Source organism: Semicossyphus pulcher, unplaced genomic scaffold (assembly GCF_022749685.1).
Source record: "Semicossyphus pulcher isolate SPU_LCO1_2020_fin unplaced genomic scaffold, fSemPul1.0.p SCAF_11, whole genome shotgun sequence".
NCBI classification, from domain to species: Eukaryota; Metazoa; Chordata; class Actinopteri; order Labriformes; family Labridae; genus Semicossyphus; species Semicossyphus pulcher.
In genome coordinates, this window is record NW_027211615.1 from 17,519,640 (window position 1) to 17,543,003 (window position 23,364).

At 43.2% G+C, this 23,364-nt stretch overlaps 1 protein-coding gene across 1 annotated transcript in view; it reads left to right on the forward strand.

Annotated features, from left to right (window-relative positions):
• The window catches only part of LOC138613419 (MAM domain-containing glycosylphosphatidylinositol anchor protein 2-like), a 194,982-nt gene extending 174,270 nt beyond the window's left edge, over positions 1–20,712 (forward strand). Inside the window, exons 14-18 of the mRNA XM_069687090.1 lie at positions 3,077–3,232; positions 7,721–7,882; positions 15,585–15,715; positions 16,277–16,373; positions 17,710–20,712. Of these exons, the coding sequence (XP_069543191.1) occupies positions 3,077–3,232; positions 7,721–7,882; positions 15,585–15,715; positions 16,277–16,373; positions 17,710–17,798 (635 nt within the window). The 3' untranslated portion in view covers positions 17,799–20,712. The remainder of the gene's footprint in view (positions 1–3,076; positions 3,233–7,720; positions 7,883–15,584; positions 15,716–16,276; positions 16,374–17,709) is intronic.
• Positions 20,713–23,364: the final 2,652 nt, after the last annotated feature.

The following is a 23,364-nucleotide window of genomic DNA, read 5'->3' on the forward strand; positions in this document are numbered from 1 at the left end:
CAGTGGGGAGATTTAAAGTAACGGTGCGTCCTGCAGAGAGCCTTCTCTCCACATGTCACATAATGAAGTATGATGAGTCAGGCTTTCCTGGAGGACTTCTGCATCGGGCTCTGTGACATGTGGAGAGCCTCTGCAGGACTAGTGTGCACTTCGGGTTGAGTGCTTCTGTGTGTGTGCACAAGCACATGTGCATGCTTTGTGCGCATTACTTATGCATGCATCTGTGCTGTATGTGTTTCTGCTCTTTCATGTTTAGTCCCATTTATGTCGCATTTCATTGTGGAAACTTTACACATCATTCTCGCCTTGAGGATGCTCACTTAAACATTGCTTGCCGTGTCATTGTGCTGTTTTGTGTTTATTTATATGGAGATATATTTTTGGTGAGCGTTCATATAAACATTGCAAACATAATAACAAACTCCTAATCACCTACATCATTATCCAAATCCCCGGAGGAAGCAATCTTACCTGCACGCCTCCTCGTGAATCCTCCCTATCTCTTGCGGGCGCACAGGCCGAAAACATTTAGTTTAGCTCACAGTGGATGGGGGCGTTGGTGTCTAGCGCCTGGAGCCAGACCTCCATTTAAATCTGCATGCCTATGAGCACTAAGAGTCAAGAGTGCCCGCCAACCTGGCCCCCTTCCTCCGCTCTCCCTCTCCGCCACTTCCTCCTCTCCCGCTCGCTCTGCCTCGCAGCATCCCTGCCCTCTTCCTTCCCCTCGGTCCATCCGCCCACTCTCTACCTCGGTCTGTGTTACCTCCATTACCTGAGTAAAAGCAGCACATTCTGCTCCTCTCAAGGTCACCACTCCAAACTGCTCCCAGCTACGTTTTAATAAATCAATGAATATTTATCAGAACACATGCCTGCATACTGAGTCTAAACGCTCCCTTTTCGCTACCTCTTTGAGGACACACGCAGCAGCAGCAGCGTGTCCTCTGGTTAGGTGTTCTGCTTTGTTTGTTACATGGATTAAATGGAGGTTTCGACATTCTTGATCCTGCCGCTACCCCTTCATTAAAGTGAGTGGGCTAGACCCCCAGGCGCATGGTTTCACACTGTTCATTAGTAATTTCACTGTTAGACATTCCCCTACATGTGACCCATCATAACCTCGCGCTGGAGCTACAATTACAGTTAATTTTACCGCAAAGGTGACAGTTTCATCCCTCTTTGCACTCTCCACTAGTTTAAAAATTGCAGGCAAAGGGGCGTCGAGAGCAGCGGAGGAGAAAGGAGGGCAAGAGGGGAGGGGACAGGAGAGGGGGGGGGTATGCAATATCTGTACCTGCACGCCCACTCCTGAGAAGATGGAGAGTGATGGAGAAGGAGGAGGGCGGAGTCAATTTTTAAAACTGATTACAGAGTCTGAGACACGACGAAACATCCAAGGGCGATTTTTACTTTCAAAACAAGAAAAGTTATTCAGAATTAATTGTTCTCACTTTTTATGCACATTAAACGACTTCTACAAAGTCAAACAACACCAAGAACACACGACGATTTAATGTTTCCGACCTCATTCATGTGAGTTAGGTATTAATGTGGTTTACTAAATCTACATACAGTACACGAGGTGTCGCAATAATGAGAAACATTTGCACCCATCCGGGAATATTAATGCGAAGGATCCCACAACTTAGAGCAATAAGAAAGCACCAGACTTGCCGAATAAACAGAATTGACGTCAGAAACATGGCCGACCAAAGTAAATGTTGGCTTAATGGTCACACACTTTGCTTAAAATCTCGAAGATGTCAGCTTCGTTTGGCAGCTTCGTTTGGCAGCTTCGTTTGGCAGCATCTATGGCGATAAACGGTAATGGCTGGAGCACATTTCCCAGATGTGTGTCGTCCATGGTTGGCTCCGGTTGTAACTCTTGATTCTCCTCGCTGATGGTCGCTTTCCTTTTTAGACTGTTTGCCTTCATCTGAGCGTTGAATTTGTGTCTTTTTCTTTGGATTTTCACTTCTTTTTGAAGTTGTATCTGTAGTCATCGATCTTTTCTTTGTTTGTTCAGCCATAGTAGATTACTGTTTACTCGCAACACTTGCAGAGACCGGAAAAGCAGCCGCTTAGCTCCGCCTACCCTCTCTGGCAGACCAACCACTGCTTGTGATTTTTTTCGCAAACGTCGCCACAGACATCGAGTCTGTAGTAATACTATATACTGCAAATGCAAAGGCTTTCATCAGTGGGCCATAGGCTCAATCACCATTGTGTTACCTCATTCAGTGATAGATAACAGACATTTATTTACATGAACATCTTCCAAATTATCAATTTAAACTAAGCAATTACACAACAATTTTTGCCTAATTTGTAATTAATCAAATTGTATCAGGTTGTAACCATTAGTTTCAGGGTGACCTAGATTAGTCCTGAACAATAAAGTACAACACATTTTATCTGAAGCGGCCATGTTGTTTCCACATTATGACTTAAAGCTCGTGAACACACCAAATGCCTTCCCAACTGGGGGAATGGGACCATCCATTCAGGGAGGGGATGGGAATGGCAGGGTAACTCGCGACACAATACAATACGCAGCCCACGATAAAGATAATGTCACGGTACAGCGATTCTGCGATAATTGATATATTGCAAAGTAATATATAATGATACATCACAATATCTGAATAACTCTGTTAGCCAATTAATTTTCTTTCCTTTTATTAAGGTATAGCCGCTAATAACCACTTGGATTCACACACACACACACACACTTGCCATCGGGTGTTTTCCGGGGTGCAGCACCCTGTGTTGCATTTCATTGCAAGGAAAAAACCAAACACACTCCCCGACTCCTCCACCACAGTCAGCGAGGGGTCACAGCTAAATTTAGAAACCCTCCAAACCAGATCGTATCCTTTAATTAGGACTTTACTGTTGTATGTTCCCCTGAGACACACACACACACACACACACACACACACGCACACACACTGAGGAAGTCTCATAAATATACAGTAGGTGTCACACTGCACACATACTGTATCCTCCAGGCACTGTTTAACTGCTTTACATTGAAGTGACTGTAAGAGCCCGGTTCTGCTCTGCTGCTCACCAGGAGAGTTCCACTGCAGCTTTGAGGAGGAGCCCATCTGCATGTTCACCCAGGACAAGAACGACGATTTTGATTGGACGCGGCACAGCGCTGCCACCCGCGATACAAAGTACACGCCCAACACCGGGCCCAGCGGTGACCGCAGCGGCTCCAAGCAGGGTGAGTAGTATAAAAACCTTAACCTAAGTATGGGGACAGACGTGGACTGAGTTTACTTTATGTTTTACAATGTACCAAGATAAAAGAAGTACTGAAAGGTCTGCTCCTCTTGTTGGTGGACTGAACACATCGAGTGTTCCACACTTGAGATTCAATAAGCACAGACAGACAAACTCCTTCAGTCGGTCCATTCACTGCATTCTACTTCAAATGTAGGCAGATTCCTTTGTTAGCTCAGTCTTTTTGCGACGTTACATGATGAACGCGCATCAGAAGAAGAGAGAGAGAGAGCACCGGGGGAAGAAAGCAAAACTCAAATTCAATAAAACTCCCAGCTCATTCAAATATGTGGGCATAGTCTCACAAATCTGTCATAGCGTTAACAAACATACCAGCATCAGGATGGATACTGAATTCAGGTTGATAGAGTCGGAAATGTGGGAAGAGACAGAGGGGATGACATACAGCAAAGGGCCAAGGGTCGGAGTCAGAACCCGGGGCTGCTGCGTTGAGGACAGAGCCTCTATACATGAGGCCTGTGCTTTAACCACTGAGCTAAACCGGCGCCCTTACACGCATCAGTCTTTATAGCCTTTGCCCACAGACCGGGGTTAATTGATGGATTGTAACGGCTCACTTCTATGTGACCAGGTACTGCTCCATGCAATAATGTCTAGTGGGTCATTGAAAATCACTGTTTTACATAAACCATGAAATGGTAATGATGCTGAAAGCTACATAATCTGTCTTTCACCTACGAAGAAGAAGACATACTATATCTATTATTACTAACATGCTACATAGGCCCGAAATACACACATGCACAAACAGGACCCTATGGGCATGCACTAATGGAGAGATGTCAGAGTGAGGGGGCACGCGGACATACGTCCTGAGCAGTTGGGGGATTTGATGCCTTGAACTAGGACACCTCGACGGAGCCCAGAAAAGGGACTGGCACCTCTCCAGCTACCAGCCCTAAGCCAAGCCCCTACAGACGGAGCTACCGTCTACCCAAAGATACCGTCTACCGTCTGTACGCAGCCATTACATTTTTAATTTTTACAGTTTTTAAACCTTCTCATGGGACTAAACTAAACATATGCATGACTAAATTCCCTATTGCGAAAAAGCCATCTAAACCTAGCAGGGGATTCATGTGTTACAAATGGTAACTCCCCACCAAGCTATATCATACTAAAACTAAACTATCAAGCCAGTTTAGTTTAAACAGGGGACAAATGCTCTAATCCCAACCGATACCAAACATGGTTCCTCGCCTAAAACTGAACATTACATTTACTGAGGCCATGTGGACACCAAAACCTACTCAAGTTCACAACAAAAGTTCTACTTTTAACAACAAACTCTTAAATAAGCCAGTTGGACACGAGAGCCCACAATTTGTCTAACCTATACCCCATTTACGCAGGTCCTCATGAGCAGCCACAGGCTACACTTACATTTCTGACTCACTATAGAACTCGCCCAGTTCCCCCACTGATCCATTCTGTTACTGTCTTACCTGTTAGCCTGCACCCAGGCGGTACTCCAAGGGCCACCTCAGGACTATCACACAAAAATAATAAAGTGGTGCTGGTCTCTCCGTCCAGCACCCGCCGGCTCACTTATCTGGGCAAGTTTAAGAAAGAACCTCATGTGGCTACACATAAGTGACCTCCCTAATAGCTAGACTGACAAGCCCCCATTTTTCATAACCCAGCCCGCAGGCCATGACAAAGACGGGAAGAGACGCGCCAAAAGAAATCAGTAATTTATTACAATCTTAAAGTAAACAAACTGAATTGTAACAATGGTTGTGAGATGTGTGAAGACAGTATCATCAGCAGTGTGCATGTGGGTGTGTGAGTATAATGTAGTGGAGGGTGTTGAGGAGTGAACTAACACAAAGACTAAATCAAACTAAACGCGTGCTGGGTCAGGTAGAGAGAGAGGAGTCCAGCAGGAAGCTGAGCTTTGGCCCGGGTGCTCCAGATCTGGGAGGACACGTCAATCAGCTCCTCAAAGAAGACGTATACACATTAATAACTATATCCAAACAAAGCTGTTTAAATCCTGTTTTTGTCAACCTCAGAGTGAAGTCAGCTTTGATTGTGTATTCCACACTGTTGACATTGTAAACCTTTAAAGGGGACATATTTTAGCTACGCAATCAATGTTCTATTATTCTAATGTGTTTTTGAATCTTGTTGGTAAAGTTTGTTTTGTTTTAAAAAGTGTACACACATTTTAATTAAATGATTTTTTGGAGCCTCTCCTTCCTCCTGAAATGAACAAGCCCACATGTGGGATCGGCCGCACTGCACTGTCGCTCCAAAGTTGTAGAAAACATGGCTGCTCTAGGATCAGTTATTCGGCCAGTATGAGCCAGAATCGCCAGGAGAATGGTGAGTTGAAATGAGTGACTTGATTTGCCGACAAGCTCGTGCAAGAAGGCAGCCTGAGGTGAACGACGGTGAATGGCGATTGGTCGATTGTCACGAAAACAAGGTTCTACATAGAAACCTGCAGCTGTTCAGAACGGCCCATTTCAGAGGCGACCTTTTTAAAAATGCAGTTTTCACTTTTTCACTGTGAACAATAAACACCCAAAAATGTGAAACCCATCAAAATATGAGAACATCCATTCAGAAGATACGGCCCCTTTAATAAATCCCTGATAGATTGGAGAGAGTGATACAAATAGCAACAGGGGCTCAGTGAAGGGTCAGTTGATTCATGATATCTGAATGATTGCCTCATTCTCATGAATACATTACCCAAAGGTCCATACTCAGTGTGTATCTGTAATTGGTACTTTGTGTTTACAGCAGCGTTCAAACGTAAAATCAAATAAACTTGAATTTTATTGGAAATTGCAATGGTCCCGATACTTTTGATCAACACATGCTGAAATAGCTTCAGCTCCCCGAGACATAAGTATGTAAAGAGAATCAATATATTGATAGATACATAAAACTGTGCAGTATGGCTACTAATGGAAAAGCAAAAACCATTAAACTCAGCCACAACCTCAGCGTTCACCAACCATTGAGTAAGAAAACTAAGTCGAATTAGCCAGATGGAGATTTATATGTATAGCAGAAGAATCAGATTGTAGCATTAAGCACCAACAGGAAAGACAAACACAGTTGGTGTAAGTGTGAGCGATTCCTTTTGCCAGATGTCAGCGTGGCTCTGAACACTCTGCACCTGCTCATCGGATTGGAAACAAGTCGGTTGAATGCACATGTTTTAATGGACACCACTCTTTATCTCTCATGTAACCCATGCACGAATACATGAACCGCACATTGCCCAGGCAAACTGCGTAATGATCATGTTGCTAAATGAAGTGGGAGAATATAACATAAGCGGCTTTGCCACATGAGTGTGTTTTAGCTTTTTACAGCAAACATATCAGGAGAAGTTCTTTCTAATGCTGAGGACTCAATTGTTCCAAACTGCACAATAGATGGTTTCAGCTGTCGACAACTTCTTGATGATGCTGCACGATCGAACAATGAGCAGCCTTGATCATTTATTTCCAACATAAACTCACAGCTCGGTCCCTGGTGCTGTTTCCATGGGTACCTACACCAGAGCAATCTGCATAGTATTTAGTATTCAACATGTCGGTTGCATGTGCAGGTGTTCCACATTCAGGAATTTAATAAATAAAGCATTACCAAAATTGGATTTGTAGGAATCCATCAGAGGACGTGTCTGTGGTGGACTATAAGTGCCTATTACAGAGCTGTGGCACCGGCAGCGGCTGAAGCAGTAAATAATGCATTGGCTTTAATCACCTAATGGTTTCAAAATGTCCAGCGTTTCATTACCAGCACCATTCCTCTTTGCATGTAATTATCTGGTACGAGATGCGACTGAAGGGTATATTCCTTTTGATTTTGGCTGCAGCCAGCGTGGAGCGGCTCGCTCGCTGCCTTCCCCGTGGCAGGGCCGGGATTGGCCTCAGATTATGTGGCTTAGACGCAATCAGAGGGTTGTCACCTCCGCTGTCCACGACTGAGGGAGCGTGAATGTTACCCCATTGTTATCATGTCAAATTAGCCTCTGGTTATGGCTATTAGTAAAAAGAGACCTGTCCTTCATAGAGAGCCTTGCTCCTGCGCTCTGATAGGGAAGGTTTCATCTCCATCATGCTATCACAGACCGGCTGGAAAAGCAGCATGACCAAGGGCGCCTTTTTCTCAGCATTTACAGCAACACATTATTTGTTGGTGTCTCAGTCGGCTTCATGAAAGGCATCATGAAACACTTCCTCACAAAATTTTATCCAAAGGGTACATGCATTATTTGTTCCCAGGGAGGGGCAATGACTTTGTCTTGTGTCCCGAGGATATCCACCAGAAATCTTTAGATAGCACACTGTGTACACTGTACTGCATACATAAGTGCAACTGTGTGTTACTTGCAGAAGCCTCCTGAATGCATAAATAATGACTTTGGTTTGTGTGTTTTAAGGTTTCTACATGTACATTGAGACGTCCAGACCACGTAAAGAAGGGGACCAGGCGCGGCTTGTGAGTCCTTTCTTCAACGTAGCACCTAAGAACCCTTACGGGATCACCAACCCTCCTGCTTACTGCTTCGGCTTCTTCTACCACATGTATGGAAAACACATAGGTAAGATGTATTCCTTATTTCCAGTCTGTCCGACAAATATGTGTGGCCCCTTTGGATTTAATCTGTCATATATCCACTGCTGAAAAGATCATCTTAAGTTGTTGCTCATGGAAATAGAGAAAGAATCAATTAATATTCAGTTGCTGTTCTGTGCATTTGGTTGCTTAAGCAGCTTGAAGCAACTTCAAGTAAAGCTCAAATTGCTTTGGCAATTCTCTGCTAAATGAAGGGGATAAATCTTATCAGTGCGGAACAAGAAAACAGTCAATACGGGAACCACCGCAACACATTTTATTTACCAAAACAGAGTCCTCCATCAAACATCTGCGGGACATCACAGTGACTTTGAAACATAAATCGAGAGATGAGATTCTTAAAATTGATGTCCGCCGCCGCCTACGTGTGAGACAGGAAGCGCAGCAGTCACGCTGAGAAGAAAGGAAGAGCGGCGCCACTTTTTCCTGTAAGCAACAAAATTTGAGTCATTTTCTAAGAGTTGGTCCCCATGGCGGGTGCAACGGGGAGCTTTGTACTTTCATGCTTAAATTTTCTAAGTGCAGCTGTTAGATGTTGTAAGAAGAAGAAATCTCCTTTTTGCAAGCAACCTTTTCAAAGGTGGGTACACAAATCGTTGGCTCCTTGGCATTAGCTCTTAAAGTCTTCTCTGAATGTAGATAACAACCTTGTGTGGCCCATTTGTAGATGGCAGAGCAACTGTGGCTTCAGTCTGATTCTTTCACCAGGGATCCAATCAGTGGATCACATGCGCTCCTGCTCAGAGTGCACGCTGTTTGTGAGTTTGTGCATTTGGGAGCAGTGAGCGAGATTGGATCTGCAGCACAAAACCAGCAGGCTTTTACATTGTTGAAGGCCCCTTGTGGTGACTTCTGTGTCTCTGCTTCACCCCTTATCATTAGCCACCATGCAGGCTCTTAGGCAGGCGAGGGGCACTGCTGGCTGGGGTTACAGGGTCATTGTGGTATCATGGGGGCATGATGGTGTTAAGGCATGAGAGCGGTTCATTAGATGGCAACCTGATGTTGTGCACTGAGAGCTCAGAGGGAAGCTTTCACAATAACAGTAGTTATTTTGTCTATAAAAAGGATTCTTAAATATGTCTGACCCATTATATGTCATCATTTTCTACTCATGGATCATCTACACCATTTTCCGATTTTCCCATTGGCCGAACTGAAATGAGACTGTCTGTCTACGGTGGATTTCCTGTTTGCGACACCAAACGCGGCTCCTGTAGCCTAGCAACAGGTAGTTAGTGGGCTAACTAGCATCACATAACTTAACCTATTATTTTAAAGATAATTTCAAGGCCCCTTTCGTTATTTTTAACATTTCTATCCCTCGCTATTCGATTGAGTTAAATTTGGCCTTTGAAGGATGCAGCCGCTGGACTGGCACACAGTGTGTGTTTAAAAATATTTTTAATGCAGGGAGTCAAAAACATAGCTATCATGTGACTGCTTCCTCAATAATCAGCAACTGAAAAAATGTAATTATATTTAGTCATGTATAATCCTAAGGGACAAAAGGCCTGTTTTCAAAGAAAAACAACACATTTGATAACTAATTAGCTAGCATTTGACAACAGCTAACATTAGCACATAAACACTTTCTAGCTAGTATTACTGTTTGATAATGTTACACGGTACGATAGGAAAGACATTAATTTGCCAGCTGATAGTAAAGTTAGCTAGATAATTATAATGTTTGCTAGGAATTTGCTGAATGCTGATGTTAGCTGTTGTGACCCAAATATGTTGTTTTACCCTGAAATATGGCCCGTTATCCCTTTGGATATTTAAAATTGATTGTGTTTTAAGTTTCTAGTCAATTAGGAAGTAGTGAAATGTTAATGTTTTAGAAGATTTCCTACATTTATATTCTTTTTAAACCTTAAATACAGCATGCTGTACTGCAGTACAAAATCTTAGCAGCCTCTACACCCTGAATTGACATAAGGGGAAAATGGCTGCCATTTAAATATGGTAAATAGGACTTAAGAAATATTTTAAACCTATTTAACACGTTTCCTTATAAAAACAAAAAACCTACTAAAATACTATCTATGTACAGTAGGCTATCTTAGAAATCTTTCACAGTAGCCAACTCTCCAGCAGCAGTGTGTTGTCATACCTTGGACTGGTCATTTCCTTTAAAGTCCCAGTTGTCTCCTATTTTTATCTACCATGGGCCCCTCTCTTAGCAAACACAGGCACTTTGTGTTGAGGACCATCACCTTTTGACATTTGCGCCTCATAAAAGCCCTGTGACTCGTCTCTCAGGTTTGGCAATGATACAAACAGCTGACGTCCATGACCGTGACTTTTTCCACTAGATCACACTTGAAGCCCGTTTCCACGTCATCTGCTCACATGCAAAGTGAGTGTGGACAGAGATGTAAGCACAGCAGCCTTGAAGCACAGTGTGTGTGGCATTTGAGGTTGACACGCACAGCGGTGGGTTTACACTGCTGTCTGCTGGTCTTAGCAAATCACCCCTCACACACAGAGGATTTTGTGGGAAACTCAGTTTGATTGACAAAACAATCCCTCTGTTCTTCAAATGTTGCATAATACCTGTTGGTCTACGGAGGTTGACGACTGCAGCTTCTCCAAACTTTGCCCAGCTACTTCAAACCAGTGAGAAAAGCAAAGATAAAACAAAAGACTAGATAAATCTGTCATGTGAAGCAACCAGCTCTGTTCAGACTTTGGCAGATCTGTGTTTTTTTCACAGCCTTTAAAGAAGTAATGACAGTGACACATGACAAAAACAAATTACAAAAATATCCAGTTAACTAAAAATACTTACTCACTATTGATATATTTCAGTCATCAAAAACAAATAAAAGAATATAATAATAAAAAAAGCAACAATAGAAATCAGAGCGTTGATATCGAACGAATGCTTAAGGGGACAGGGAGTTGTATTTTTGTCCTCATTAAACTTGTACTTGGCGTCAAATAAACTGTGAAGTCACTACAGGCTGGCAGCTGCACTCCTCTTTCTTTTGATGAGACGTTTACAGCGAGCATTTGGCTGCGTTTAGCTCAGTATTCTAGTGAGACACGGTGGTATCAGCGCCATCTCCTCCCTCCACCTGCTCCGCTCCGAGCTTCTGCTGGACCTGCTGCTCCGACTCCGAACCGCTCAGCTTCCTCGCTTCTTCTTCCTCTCGCTTTTTTTTTTTTGAAGTGCGCTGCCTTTCATGTCTTTCATAAGCTATATTTTCTTTCAGGGTTTCTGTCCAACTTTTAATTCCCCTTTGAAGTTTGTTAAATTACTATTTGCATTGATTATAAAATCAGGGGTTTGAGATAGTTTTAGTGAGTTAAAGGCCACAAAAACTGCTACCAAAATAAGAGTCTTGGAATTGTGTTGCTTTATAAGTGAGCATTTTTATGCAGCATCACATCTGTTTTTCCACAGATTCAACCACTGACCTCCACCAAGCTCTCCTGGTGTAATCCACAAGTGCCACTGTGAATAATGTCTGCGGATTATTATAATGAGCAACCAGAACGTTGTTTCTGGAGAATAAAGTGTAACCAAAAGAAATGATCTCCCAAACTCTGCACATAAAACTAAAATTCATGCACGCTGGAAACGTCTCATCTACATAGTTGTTAAATTGACCCTTCTAAGCTTAACACTGACTTGACAGCAGGACGCCATATGCTCTGAAATGAAGCCAAGCCACTCCTCAGCTGTCCTCGGCAGAGGGGCCGAGTGGAAGCGTCCAGGTGGGGGGGCCGGACCAAACATCTGGAGAGGTGGAGGCGAGCGAGGTGGAGAGAATGTAAGGATAGAGGTGTTGGAGGGCGGCTCAGCGGGGAGATGAGAGCTCCTCCGGCTCCCTGCCGAGGTTGAGTAGGCCGTGACATTTCCAATTTGCTCAAATTGATCGCCAGCCAGAGCCTCTCTTCCTCTGCCCTCCCCGTCTGTGGTGGAGCCCATGCCCAGACTGTGGCGTGTTATGATGAATGGGCTAAATGTCAAGGACTTGAAACCCAGCTCAGATCTTCCATAGCTACGCTCCATTTAGTATTCTGCCTTTCAGGCCGCGAGGGAAGTTTGCCCCTGAGCTCGGGAATGTTGGTTCTCGATATTTTCCACGCTCATAATCACGTATGTTCATGTATTTTTATTGCAGAGAACTTTGTTGTTTTTAAATAGTTTTCCTATTTTCAGCCGTGACTCAGAAGTGGCACGGCTCCGTGTTGATACGCTGCAGGTTTGATGCTCTTTGGGACCGTGAGGTTTTAGGTGAGTCACAGTCAAGTTGTGGCACGGCAGCGCTGAAGGCCGGAATCAGTCGATAAGGAGTTTTCGCCCACACACTGATGAAGCAGTGGCACAGGCTCAAAGAAACTCCTCTGTACTTCGCTCGCGGGGGGATACCTGAGACAAGGTCACACTTAATTGCTGAAGCGCACATCAAAGTTTGCCTTTGGAGCCCGTGTCGCATTTGTTTATGGGATTAAGTCTCCAGCAAAGCACACCAAGCGAGTCTGTTTAAAGCCTGACCTTCTGAGAAGCAATGGAGTCATCCTTTCATTAGCGAGGAGGGTGGTACTGCACCTCAATCCCCCTCTCTCCAGTCCTCGCTACATAATTGGAAATTTCCAGGAGCTATCGCTCACTTTTCACCACACTCCGTCTTTTCTTACATCTTTTTTACATTTCACAAGTGTCTGCCACAGGTATTTAAAATAAAGAAGGCGCTCCAAAGAATATACAGCATATGCCTTTTGCTCCGGATGTGATGACTCTGACATAACCACCTACATCGCGATCAGTTCAAAGGAAATGTAAGCCAGCCAGCTCAGCGAGAATCCTCCTACATCCTCGACACTTCCACAGGAGATGAAACTGCAGGTCATGTTGTGTGCAGGAGCTCATCTCTCACCGGGGATTGTGCTGTCGTTGGGAGAAAGAGTACAGCGCGCTGATGAGAGAGTATGAACGCGGACATACAGTGCATCTTTCCCTCATTACACATGTTTTTGAAGGGTTGTACAGTAATGAGGCACCTCGCTGAGGCTAAACAAAAGGGTGCGGACGTGGGTGCTGCTGTTCTTTGCTCGCTGGTTGTGTCGACGTGAAGGCGCTGCTTTCCATAGTTGTGAAATCCACTTGACTTCAGAGCAGTGGTCCTGCTGGGCTTAGCTATGGTGTCAATGCTAACCTGATTTGGGTCTTTGGATGCTGCTCCTGCTCGCCCCCTGCTCCCTCCCTGCTCTCTCTCTCTCTCTCTGGCTGTCTTCCTGCCTGGTGAAGAAGAAAAAAAAAACACAATTGGTGTTTGGAGAGGAGGGTAAAGTGGTTGCGCTCGGTGTCATCATCTGACAGTTTTATATCAAAGCCCAGGGCCAGACAAGAGGATCCTCTGAGGGGAGTCTTCAATTCAAACATGCCATATAGCCTATTCTGTCCCAATCAGAGCCACTATTTCGCTGTTAGTGGGATGGATACGTACGAATTCACTTGGAATGGATCTGTCATATTGCATTGTGAAATGTAGACTTGGATTTCAAGTGACATCCTGAAGTTTCTCCTGTGCAGATGAGATGAAAGAGGAAGCCGGACTGAGCAGGAATAGTTTGAAACTAAAGATAAATCACGTATTTACACCGGCCGAAAATTCTCCTCACACATCGCCCATTAGTGGTAATTAATTAGAATTAAAGCGAGCTAGAGAATAATTTATCATCGCTTGCAGATTCCCCAACTTAATAAATGTATCAGTTCATACGACCCGAGTTTAACCTTTGCTTCTGCTAATACAGAGGAATGCATGAATCTGAAATGAAGAAGACGAAGAGGAATATCAAGCTTTAAAGTCGAGATGCGGTTTCACTTTTACATTTGCATTTTTAATCTTGAATTCACAATGGAGCGTCTCAGACGTACTGTAGGAGTAGAATTAAAAAGGTCCCAGTCAAGCTTTTGGCTTTACTGTAACTTTAAATAGTTTAGGATCATAAATGGACCAAATATAATGTTTTTATAAACTCCTGTGTTGTTGTGAACTTCTTTTTGTTGTTCATCAGACCAAACACACTTTTGTAATGATCTTTTCTATTTCTATAATTGATTTAATGCCGTGAAGTTCTTAATTATTATAATTATTAAGCAATATCACATGACAGGGAGTGATGTTGTACTGAATATCATCATGGCTGAACATTCTCCTGTGCCTACATGTTACCACAGATCAGCTAAATTGTATGATGTACATTTATCTGTATGTTATAATTAGGGATGCACAGTATTGGATTTTTTGTCGATATCCAATATGCCGATATTTTCGATTTCGATACCGATATATTTGGCACGTTTTTTTCCACCTCATTGCAGAGAACATCAAGTCAACCTTGTAGTGGAAGTCTCAGTGATGTTGTTCTCTGTAGGTGTCTCTCAAGTCAGGGGCTGCAGCCTTCGAAGGAGGCTGTCTACGGAGGATGCGCCATTTATAGCCTGTGTCGACCACTAGAGCCGAACTGAAATGAGATTCTCAGGTCTACAGAGGATTTCTTGTTTGCGTCTTGCGTCTCTGTGTCTTACTGTTGAGTCACTAAACGCCGCTCCTGTCGCCTAGCAACAGGTAGTTTAAGGAACTTTTTATTTTAAAGATCATTTGATTCAAGGTCCCCTTCATTTTTTTTAAACGTGTATCGCTAGCTATTCGATTGAGTTAAAACCACAAACTATTCCTCGGCCGCGTAAGAGTCCGCCATCTCATTTGAATTGGCATGCAATGAATCTTGGGATACGTTGGGCCGTGAGGGATGCGCCCAATGGATCCTTCGTTGCGCATTTGGCGGCCGCATCTGAAGGAGCCTTCGAAATGGGACAGCCTTCGACGAGCCGCTGCGACGCAATCGGCCTTCAAATACGCCCCTCAAAGGATGCAGTCCCTGGATTGGGACAGACTATGTCAGCACTCATGGAAGGCCTCTTGTCCAATCAGATGACTTGATCGGAGCTTGTATAAGGCAACTTTTTTGTCTAATGATCATAAACACACTGAACATCTGCCTCAGGAGGTTTGTATTTGGCAGGTATAAAACATGAGGATCTTCTTTCAAGCGATTGAAATCTCATTATTCTGTCATTCCGTAATGAGATCAAGGGTTTTCCATCTTTTTCACTGCAATGTTTATTTCTTTACACTCATAATTTCTTTTCTATATTCTCTCAAAACACAAATAAAAAAAACCTTGACATGAGTCAGACGATGAAAGACGGAAGAGAGAGCACTCAGGGGAGGGCGTGGGAGAGCACTGAAGCAAAAATAAAGAGAAAGTGAAACTTCATTTGGTTTATTTCACTCACTAAAAATACACATGTCCCTCTCTGCTACATTAAGCGGCGTTCTCACATGGATTTCATGCACCGCTGGAAGCTGAGAGGTGCTGATGACAGACTGGTAACCTTATGTACTGATGACCTACTTAAATATGTTGCTTTTAATGGTGCAACAGGAGGAATGAGGACAGGCAAACCGAGATATTACTGCAAAAAAATACCCTGAACTGTGGTGCTGTGTAAAAACAGCAGGATATATTCCATTGCCCACTGAGGCTCCTGTAACTGGAGACTTCTCTACATGTACTGGGATCATATCTGTGTGTGTGTGTGCACTGACCTGTATGTGCGACTGTCTCTCCCCCTCATGCAGGAACACTAAACGCCTTCCTGAAGCAGAAGGGCCAGACGGCCTCCGAGGGTCCCGTGTGGTCGCTAAGTGGTAATCAAGGTGACCGTTGGAAGCAGGCCAAAGTCAGCATCCATCCAACAGCATCCTTCCAGGTGAGTCTTAAAAGAATCAATTCAATACGCAGAGTCATTCCCCCTGTTTCCCTCCGTGTTCCTCTCTGACTGTGTGTACGCTCAAGACTTACTTTCCCCCCGGGACTGCATATTGATGCAGCACTTCAAAAGCCTCGATATTAAGCAGAGAAGTGGACGGGATCCATACTCATTGTTTGCAGTTGAGAAGCAATATCACTCACGCTTTGCCATCAGGAAGCCTAATCTTTGTGAGTGGCGAATATAGAGCTGCAATATTCTCCATCATTTTTATGGCTGCAGTTGTGGAAAGTAATTATAGTTTCAGCTCCACTTCTGTGTCTCTTTTCGGCTCCCACTTTCACTTCTAACAGCTCCGACTCCACACGCATTCTTAGTTTTATATTTTGTGACATTAAAAACCGAGACAAACACTCGCCACCTGCTGTTATTTTTTATAGGGAGCAATTTAGCTAAATTACACTGTGTACTTACACACATTTTATCTTACAGCTAATGTTCTTGTTTTTTAGCTCTATCAAGGCCGGAAATATAAAAAGAAAATACTCTTTCTCTCCGTAGGTGGTAATTGAGGGTGTCAGGGGACCAGGCATCGAGGGAGACATCGCCATCGATGACGTCACGCTGGAGGAAGGGGAGTGTCGAGACCCGCCGCCCAGTGAGTAGCCCCTCTTCTCCGAGGTTCTCACTCTTCCTCGCTGCACAGGGTTGAGATTTATGAGAGGGGGGATCTAATCTTAGTCTGTTCCCAGCATGTAAGGGTGGGGGGGGGGGGGTGAAACGTGGTTGCCATAGCAACTGTGTTGTAATCACATGAATGATAGCCACGCCGGCTGAGTGCAGCGCTGTAATTGCGCTGCAGGAACAAACAGAAGGTAAAAACAGAAAACAGGACACCGAAAATTGCCCGCAGTTGACAAGGTGACATTGTAGGCAGACAAACACGGCCGCTTTGTATTAATTTAGCTGTTTCTGGTCGGGCAGGGACGTTATTTTAAGAAGCTTTTACATTTCAGATATCCTTTTAAACATATTATAAATGCATCCTGGTAATGCATTTTCATTTCTCAAGTCATTGGTGGAAATAAGCAAACATCTTAAAGGACAATTAGAGTCATTGATGTTTGTCTTTAAAATGAAATCTTTTCATTACGGCAGGATTATTATTCATTTGTATTCATTATGAGTCAAACACAACAATCACTAATTTAGAGTTATTGCAACGGTCGCCGAGGCTGAGGACAGATTATTAAGAATTATGCTATTCCATCTAACAAGATGTATTTTGAATGTCTTTAAGTAATGTGTTTGGGAGGATTAAAAGTTTGAATAGAAGAGTTAGATGAGAAGATGGACATTACTTTCATGTCTGTGTAAAACAGAACTGACAGTTAGCCTAGCTTAGCTTAAAGACTGAAAGCAGGGGGAAACAGCTAGCCTTCTTCAGTCCAAAATATGTCTCATCTGTAAAGCTCATTTATTAACCCTTTATTGTTGTTTGTTTGAACATAATTCACAGTGTAAAAATGACACTTTGTGGTTTTTTAGAGGAGTTATGTGTCATGCTAATTGTTGGCCGGCAGCGGTGACTTTCTTGAGTCTGGTCTGCGCTGAAAATCAGTTGTGACTCTAGGAAGTAACTGTGCCCAGGAAAGTATAAGTCCATCACATAACCTCCTGAAAAATTGCATTTTATCATTTTCACTTTGGACTTAATTTCTTAGGACAAAAACGGACAAGCCGGACAAAAAAATTATGCTAAGCTAGGCTAAATAGCTGCTGGCTTTAACCTCATATATATATCGTACATACATGAGTGTGGTATCAATCTTCTCGTCTCACTCTTGGCAAGAAAGATAATTAGCATATTTCATCCCAAAAATATTCCTTTATATGCACTTGGCCCATTACACATCTGTGTTAAGGTATGATTGTGTTTCATCAATTTCAGTATATCAAATTAAAAGCCGTTTTATTTTCTTCTTCCGATGTAGATCTCAGCTCCAGGTCTCTGTCCACATCCTCCCATATATGGCTGCTATGCGTCACCTTGGTGATGACCCTCCTGGAAGGTCAGAGGTGACCCTTCTCTTCGTCATCTCAGAGGCGAATATTCAGACCCACCGTCTGTGAACTTTACCCTCGGCATCCAATCACCAAAGATTCATGCATCCTGAAAGCAGCAGGGGAGCCCTGACGGACCGCGGAGGGACCGGTATATGAGAGAGAGAAAAATAGAGATATTAAAGAAGATGCGCTAATTTTTTAAAGAGACTTCTTTTACAGAAAACACTCCTCGGTGCAGGACTCGGGACGTCTTCGAGCACAAAGACAGGTGGGGGATGAAAAGCCTGGACTTTGGCGATAGAGTTCACAAGCGTCGAGGGAGGAGGAGTTTGTAAAGCACAAGAACAATTTTATGAAGTTCTGAAAATATCTTTGGAAGGCAGCGGATTATATAGACACTGCTGACTTTTAGAAGAGGAAATAACATTTCCCTGCTTACAAATACATGGAATCAGACCTTTCTCTGTGTATCTTTATCTTCATCTTCTCGCACCAGATGCCAATCACGACACTTGTTTTTCACTCTGGCCCAGCCTCACGTCACACCTCGGCATTTCTTTATCTGCTCGGTGCTTGTGCTGTGGAGGAACAAGGACTCCGGCAACATTTTGTTCTGTCTGCTTTCCCCCCCTGTAGCTGCCTATGTATCTTTTAACACTGTGCTCACGAGTCCAAGTGGCCAAACGACGCTATGGTGGCAGAACAAAACATGCAGAAGAATTAGCGGAGGTGTGGAGAGAGCTGGACTGGAGGGCAGAAATTAGAGAAATAAGAGGGAGAGGTGGATAGAGAGAAGAGTGGAGGTGGAGGAGGGGGAGGCAGAGGGGAGAGAGCGGGCCACCTGTGGAACAGAAGCCACTTTACTTTCTGCCATGAAACAAAGTGCCTTCAGATTACAAACCGAATCGTGAGCCTGGGTGTTAATCATCGGACACGTCTCTGTCCATGTTTCCTCTGATGGGCTATTTTCTACACGTTTCTTTTGCCCCACAAGTGCTGATGGGAGGGCATGCGTGTTCAGAGGGAGTATGGAGTTTGTGCTACACCCAGATTTAACTCGTGATGGGACCGTCGTGCGAATGAGTGTGTGCGAGTGTGTGTGTATGTGTGCGTGCATGCGCCTAAGCCTATGCCTATGCCTAAGCGTAGTTGGATGTGACCCGGCAGGTTTGGAAACATTTGGATAAAAACAGTGAAAGTGAGGCTCTGGACGTTTTATCGCGGAAGGACACGTGAAGATGTTACAGGAGGACGAAGACACTTTCTCTCTTCCCGTAATTCTCCTTCCCTGCGGACGAGCATTTTTTAACAAAATAAAAGCTGAATTAAACATTGCGTTGTACAGGGAGGAGAGTGTGAACCTTGGGACTGCAGGCTCTTCATTCGGGTGACGCCTCGCCCCCCTATCCTCCACCATTTCTATGGAACAATATGAGAACAAAAGATAATAATGACCATAATAATAGTCATGATATTTTATTACTCTAGCGAGAATGTTTCTCTGCTTTTACACAAACTGTGAAGACTGACTGTGGAAGATCTACCTGAGACCATAACCTTAACCAGCGGGGTTTTTAAAAAATGTATTGTAAAAAAGAGAAAATAAGAAAATTGAAAAATTCCGTTCATTGTTGGTTATGACAAATGTTTTGAGGACTTGTGTCTTGTTTCTTATTTTTTCTGTTGAAGATGACTTAACTTCCTTTCTCTTCTTGTTGTCTCCCTTTGCATTGCTTAAGTATCAACGCTGATGGAAGCATAAGAAGTAAACCAATTTGGTAACTGTATAACTTGTAAATGTTAAAGAAGCTCTATTCAAAGGTTTATGATAAATGTTTTATGTTGGAGTACAGGAAGCACAACATACAGTTTAAGGTCTCAACATATAAAGTCCATTTTATATTTCTCTGCACACACATGACCTGCTCTTACTGGCTTTTCAACACTCCATATTTAACAGCAAATTGATCCTTTTTTTACTTGTGACATTCATATTTATAGTGCAACCAGAACACTGAAGAACCCAGGGGGAACCCGGTCGAGAGTGCGAGTGCAGGCTGGGTGAAGGTTCAGTTTGGTGTTTTGGTTGCTCAGCATATGTAGCCTCTTCAGTGGAAGCCTGGGTCGGTCTGAGTGGGTCATGTTCATGTGTGAGCAAAAAGCCGTGTACAATATGTGTGATAAGAAACTGATACATGTAAAGAAGATAAATATGCTACGCAAAACAGAGCAGAATGATGAGCATTTCAGGGCATCCTTAAGATCTCATTATGGTCTGTATTATCTGCTATCCATTTGTTTCTTTCATGTCCGCGTCTTTATTCCCATGAGGCCCAGATCACAATGAATGTAAATGGAGTTCTGGGGTGACTTATTTTCTTACAGTCTTAATAGATGTAATGTTTTACTAAAACATATGTTTTTGTGTGTGTGCGTGTGTGTGTGTGTGTGTGTGTGTGTGTGCGTGTGCTTTTGATGAGAACTTTCAGACTTTCATAGGTTGTTTTGAACACGTCAAGAACATGAAGTTCGACAGACTTTGACACAATTTCCAAAAACATACGCTCGGATGATGCATCCATTAGCTAGTCGCTATATCCTGCTGTGGTATAGTAAGTAATGAAAAGTGCCAAAGTGCCCCGTGCAGACGTCACTGTTACTAAATATGGATTTGAGTTCATTAAGACATTTTGGTAACTGTTCCTTTAACACCCTGAGGACCTGGTCGCTTCATTATAAGAAAGATAAATCGTCATGTAACTGCAGCTACACCTGAGAGTACATGATTTACTAAAAGATTACAGCTGGATTTAAATAAAAGAGACCCTTTGCTATCATTATCTTGCTGGTCAAATGTTTTAAAATCATAGTTTGACGTTAAAACAAGTTCATTTGCTTGCTATCTTACTAGCATGTTAGCATAGCTTCTCATAAAGAAACCATTTGCTATTATTATATTGTTGGTAAAGTGTTTTAAAGTAATAGTTTGACGTTAAAACAAGCTAATTTGCTGGCTTTCTCACTAGCACGTTAGCATAGCTTAGCATAAAGACTTAAAACACAGGAAATCTGTTAGCTTGGTGCTGTCTGGAAGTTACAAAAGTCACCCCCAGCTTTGCTAGTGTAACTCTAACATACCTGGAGGTAGAAGACCAACAAGTTGTGGTTTAATGGGGTGTTGTCACTGTTAGCTAGCCAGGCTACTAGCAAAGACGTCAGGAAGTCACTGCTCCCAGCCAAGAAATAGACAAAACCACAATGTGTCTTTTATATCTCATCGGGTTGTACAGATCAAACAGAAAGATTCAACTTGGTTATTTGTGTGACTTGTTTTGACAGAGCCATGCTAGCTGGCTAAGCTAACTGGCAGCAAAATTGACCGTATAGAAATGAGATTGGTCTTCATATCTACTTCTCAGTAAAAAAGCAAATAAGGCTACTTCCCTTATTGGTTTAAAATAACAGCCTTTGAAAAACTCCTCCTGTGTATTACCTCTAAGTTGCCGTGCAGGGAAATATGGATTCTATCCGTATACGCCGTCACAAAACCACGTCAGATCTGTTGTCCGATTCTCGGTACATTCACACATATCTGCAGAGTTGTCCTCCATGTGAAAGGAAATATAGTTTTATTTTCCCAGAACTGCGGCTATAATTGGACAGCTAGAGGAATCATTGTTTGTTTCCATGGTGTTACAGCTCTCACCACACTCTTGATTTCCACACCGCCTGTGTCAGCCTCTGCTCTTTGTGTGTACGAGGAGGGATGTGAGCCCGGTGAGTAGCTTACACTCTCAGCTCTGCTCTATTTATTGATAAAAGTCCTCTAAGCTACTTCAAAGTACAATTGGAAGGGATTAACAGGTTTGGGATATGTAAACAGTGCTGTGTGACAGTTTTCTTTCTCGCAGTCTTTATTTTGATGATTAGAGCTTCTGTAGTTCTGGAAAGTGACATTTTCATCAAATAAAAAGGGGAAATGTGTTTGAGGTTTTTGTAGCTTGTGATTAGTTTGGGTGCTGGAGCTGAATGTGTCCACGTGTGCAAAGTGTTTGTTTTTTTCCATCACTGTACCTGAGACATTAAGTGTGTGGTGGTTTTCATGGCTTCTGTTTCTTACTGAAGCAACTTAGGACACTGGTGTGCAAAGTTTGTACTTGTGGTGATGGTGCCATACATTTTAAAGGGGGATAGACTTTAAAGACAGCGTTAAGTTTAAAGGAAAATACTGCAGGCACTGCAAGCTGCCCAATAAAGTGAGTAGAATAAAGAGTATTACATTCTTTATAGAGCAGAAAATAAGAGCTCTGGAGTCACACTTGTATCCAGTGATTGGCATCAACTCGTTCATGCTTCACAATAACTTGCTTAATCACAACGGGCATGTTCAAACAGATATGGGGGCGCTTCTGACACCCTGTTGTAAAATTTGTCACACCCAAGCAAACTGCCTTTTTAATACTTGATTTTATTCACACATATCTGCTGAGCGGGTAAAGCCTCGGACAGACCAGCCAAGCAAATAAAAGTACCTTAAATCCTGTCCTACAGCTTTTCACAGCGTTTCAAGGAAAGACATAGTTCCGACTGGAATCCATCACAAAGAGGTGCACGTTGTTGTCAGATTTAGAATGACCCTGCTGCATAGGTGTCAGCTGACCATTAACGTCCAATCATACTCAGATAGTGTGGCCATTATAGCCCGACACTTCTTAGTCCGGAGATGCTTTTTAACCTTGCGTTCGTGTACACAACCGTCTGCGCTTGTCTTTGCACTGTGTGTGTTACTGGAGGAAACCTCTAGAGGGCACACCAGAGAGCTCAGGCCGTACGCAACTACTGTATGTGCGGGATGTAAACAACAGACATGGCGACACTTGAGGTCACTATTATGTTAATTCTGAGATCAGATGCGGATCATTGTCGTCCCTGCTTCTGAGATGACCCTGTCAGATCCCCTCTGCCTCTACACTGCGCCTATCGTTCGTGTGCATCTCATGTACGCTCCAAACAGATGCAGGGAATGCAGGGTAGCCATGTATAAAGTCACAGCAAGTATATCTCCGGCTATACTGTTACCCTGCTGATGCGCGTATTTCAGTGTTGCTGCCGCAGCTCCCTTCTCTGCTTTATGTGTGTGACGAGTTTCTCTAATGAATGTGTGTTTTTCCCAGGAGGGTCTTTGTTGCTCCTCAGATTCTTTGAGTCCTTCACAAAGCCGACTGAAAACTTAATTTTTATATCCATTTGCTCTGAATTAAGTTTCCCCTAACTGACACGTTGGTGTTTGTTGCTGACGTTGTGTTAGAAAAGTGCTGATTTAACTCAAGCTGTACTTTGTGATGGTGATTGTATTTTGTTTTTGCTCTGCATACAGTAAATGTAAATGAGGATGTCACAAAGTACAGCCTGAGAAAGCCTGTAGCATAAAGTGCTAAAGCTTGTGATTACATTAAATACTGCGCGTTATAAATAAAGCGTTAGGGTCAGTTGCATTGCGTTACATCATAGTGGTCACAGTGCGCCCTGGGAAGTACCTCTTTCCTTTGGAACACTGCTGAAAACAAACAGTCGATCTTTAC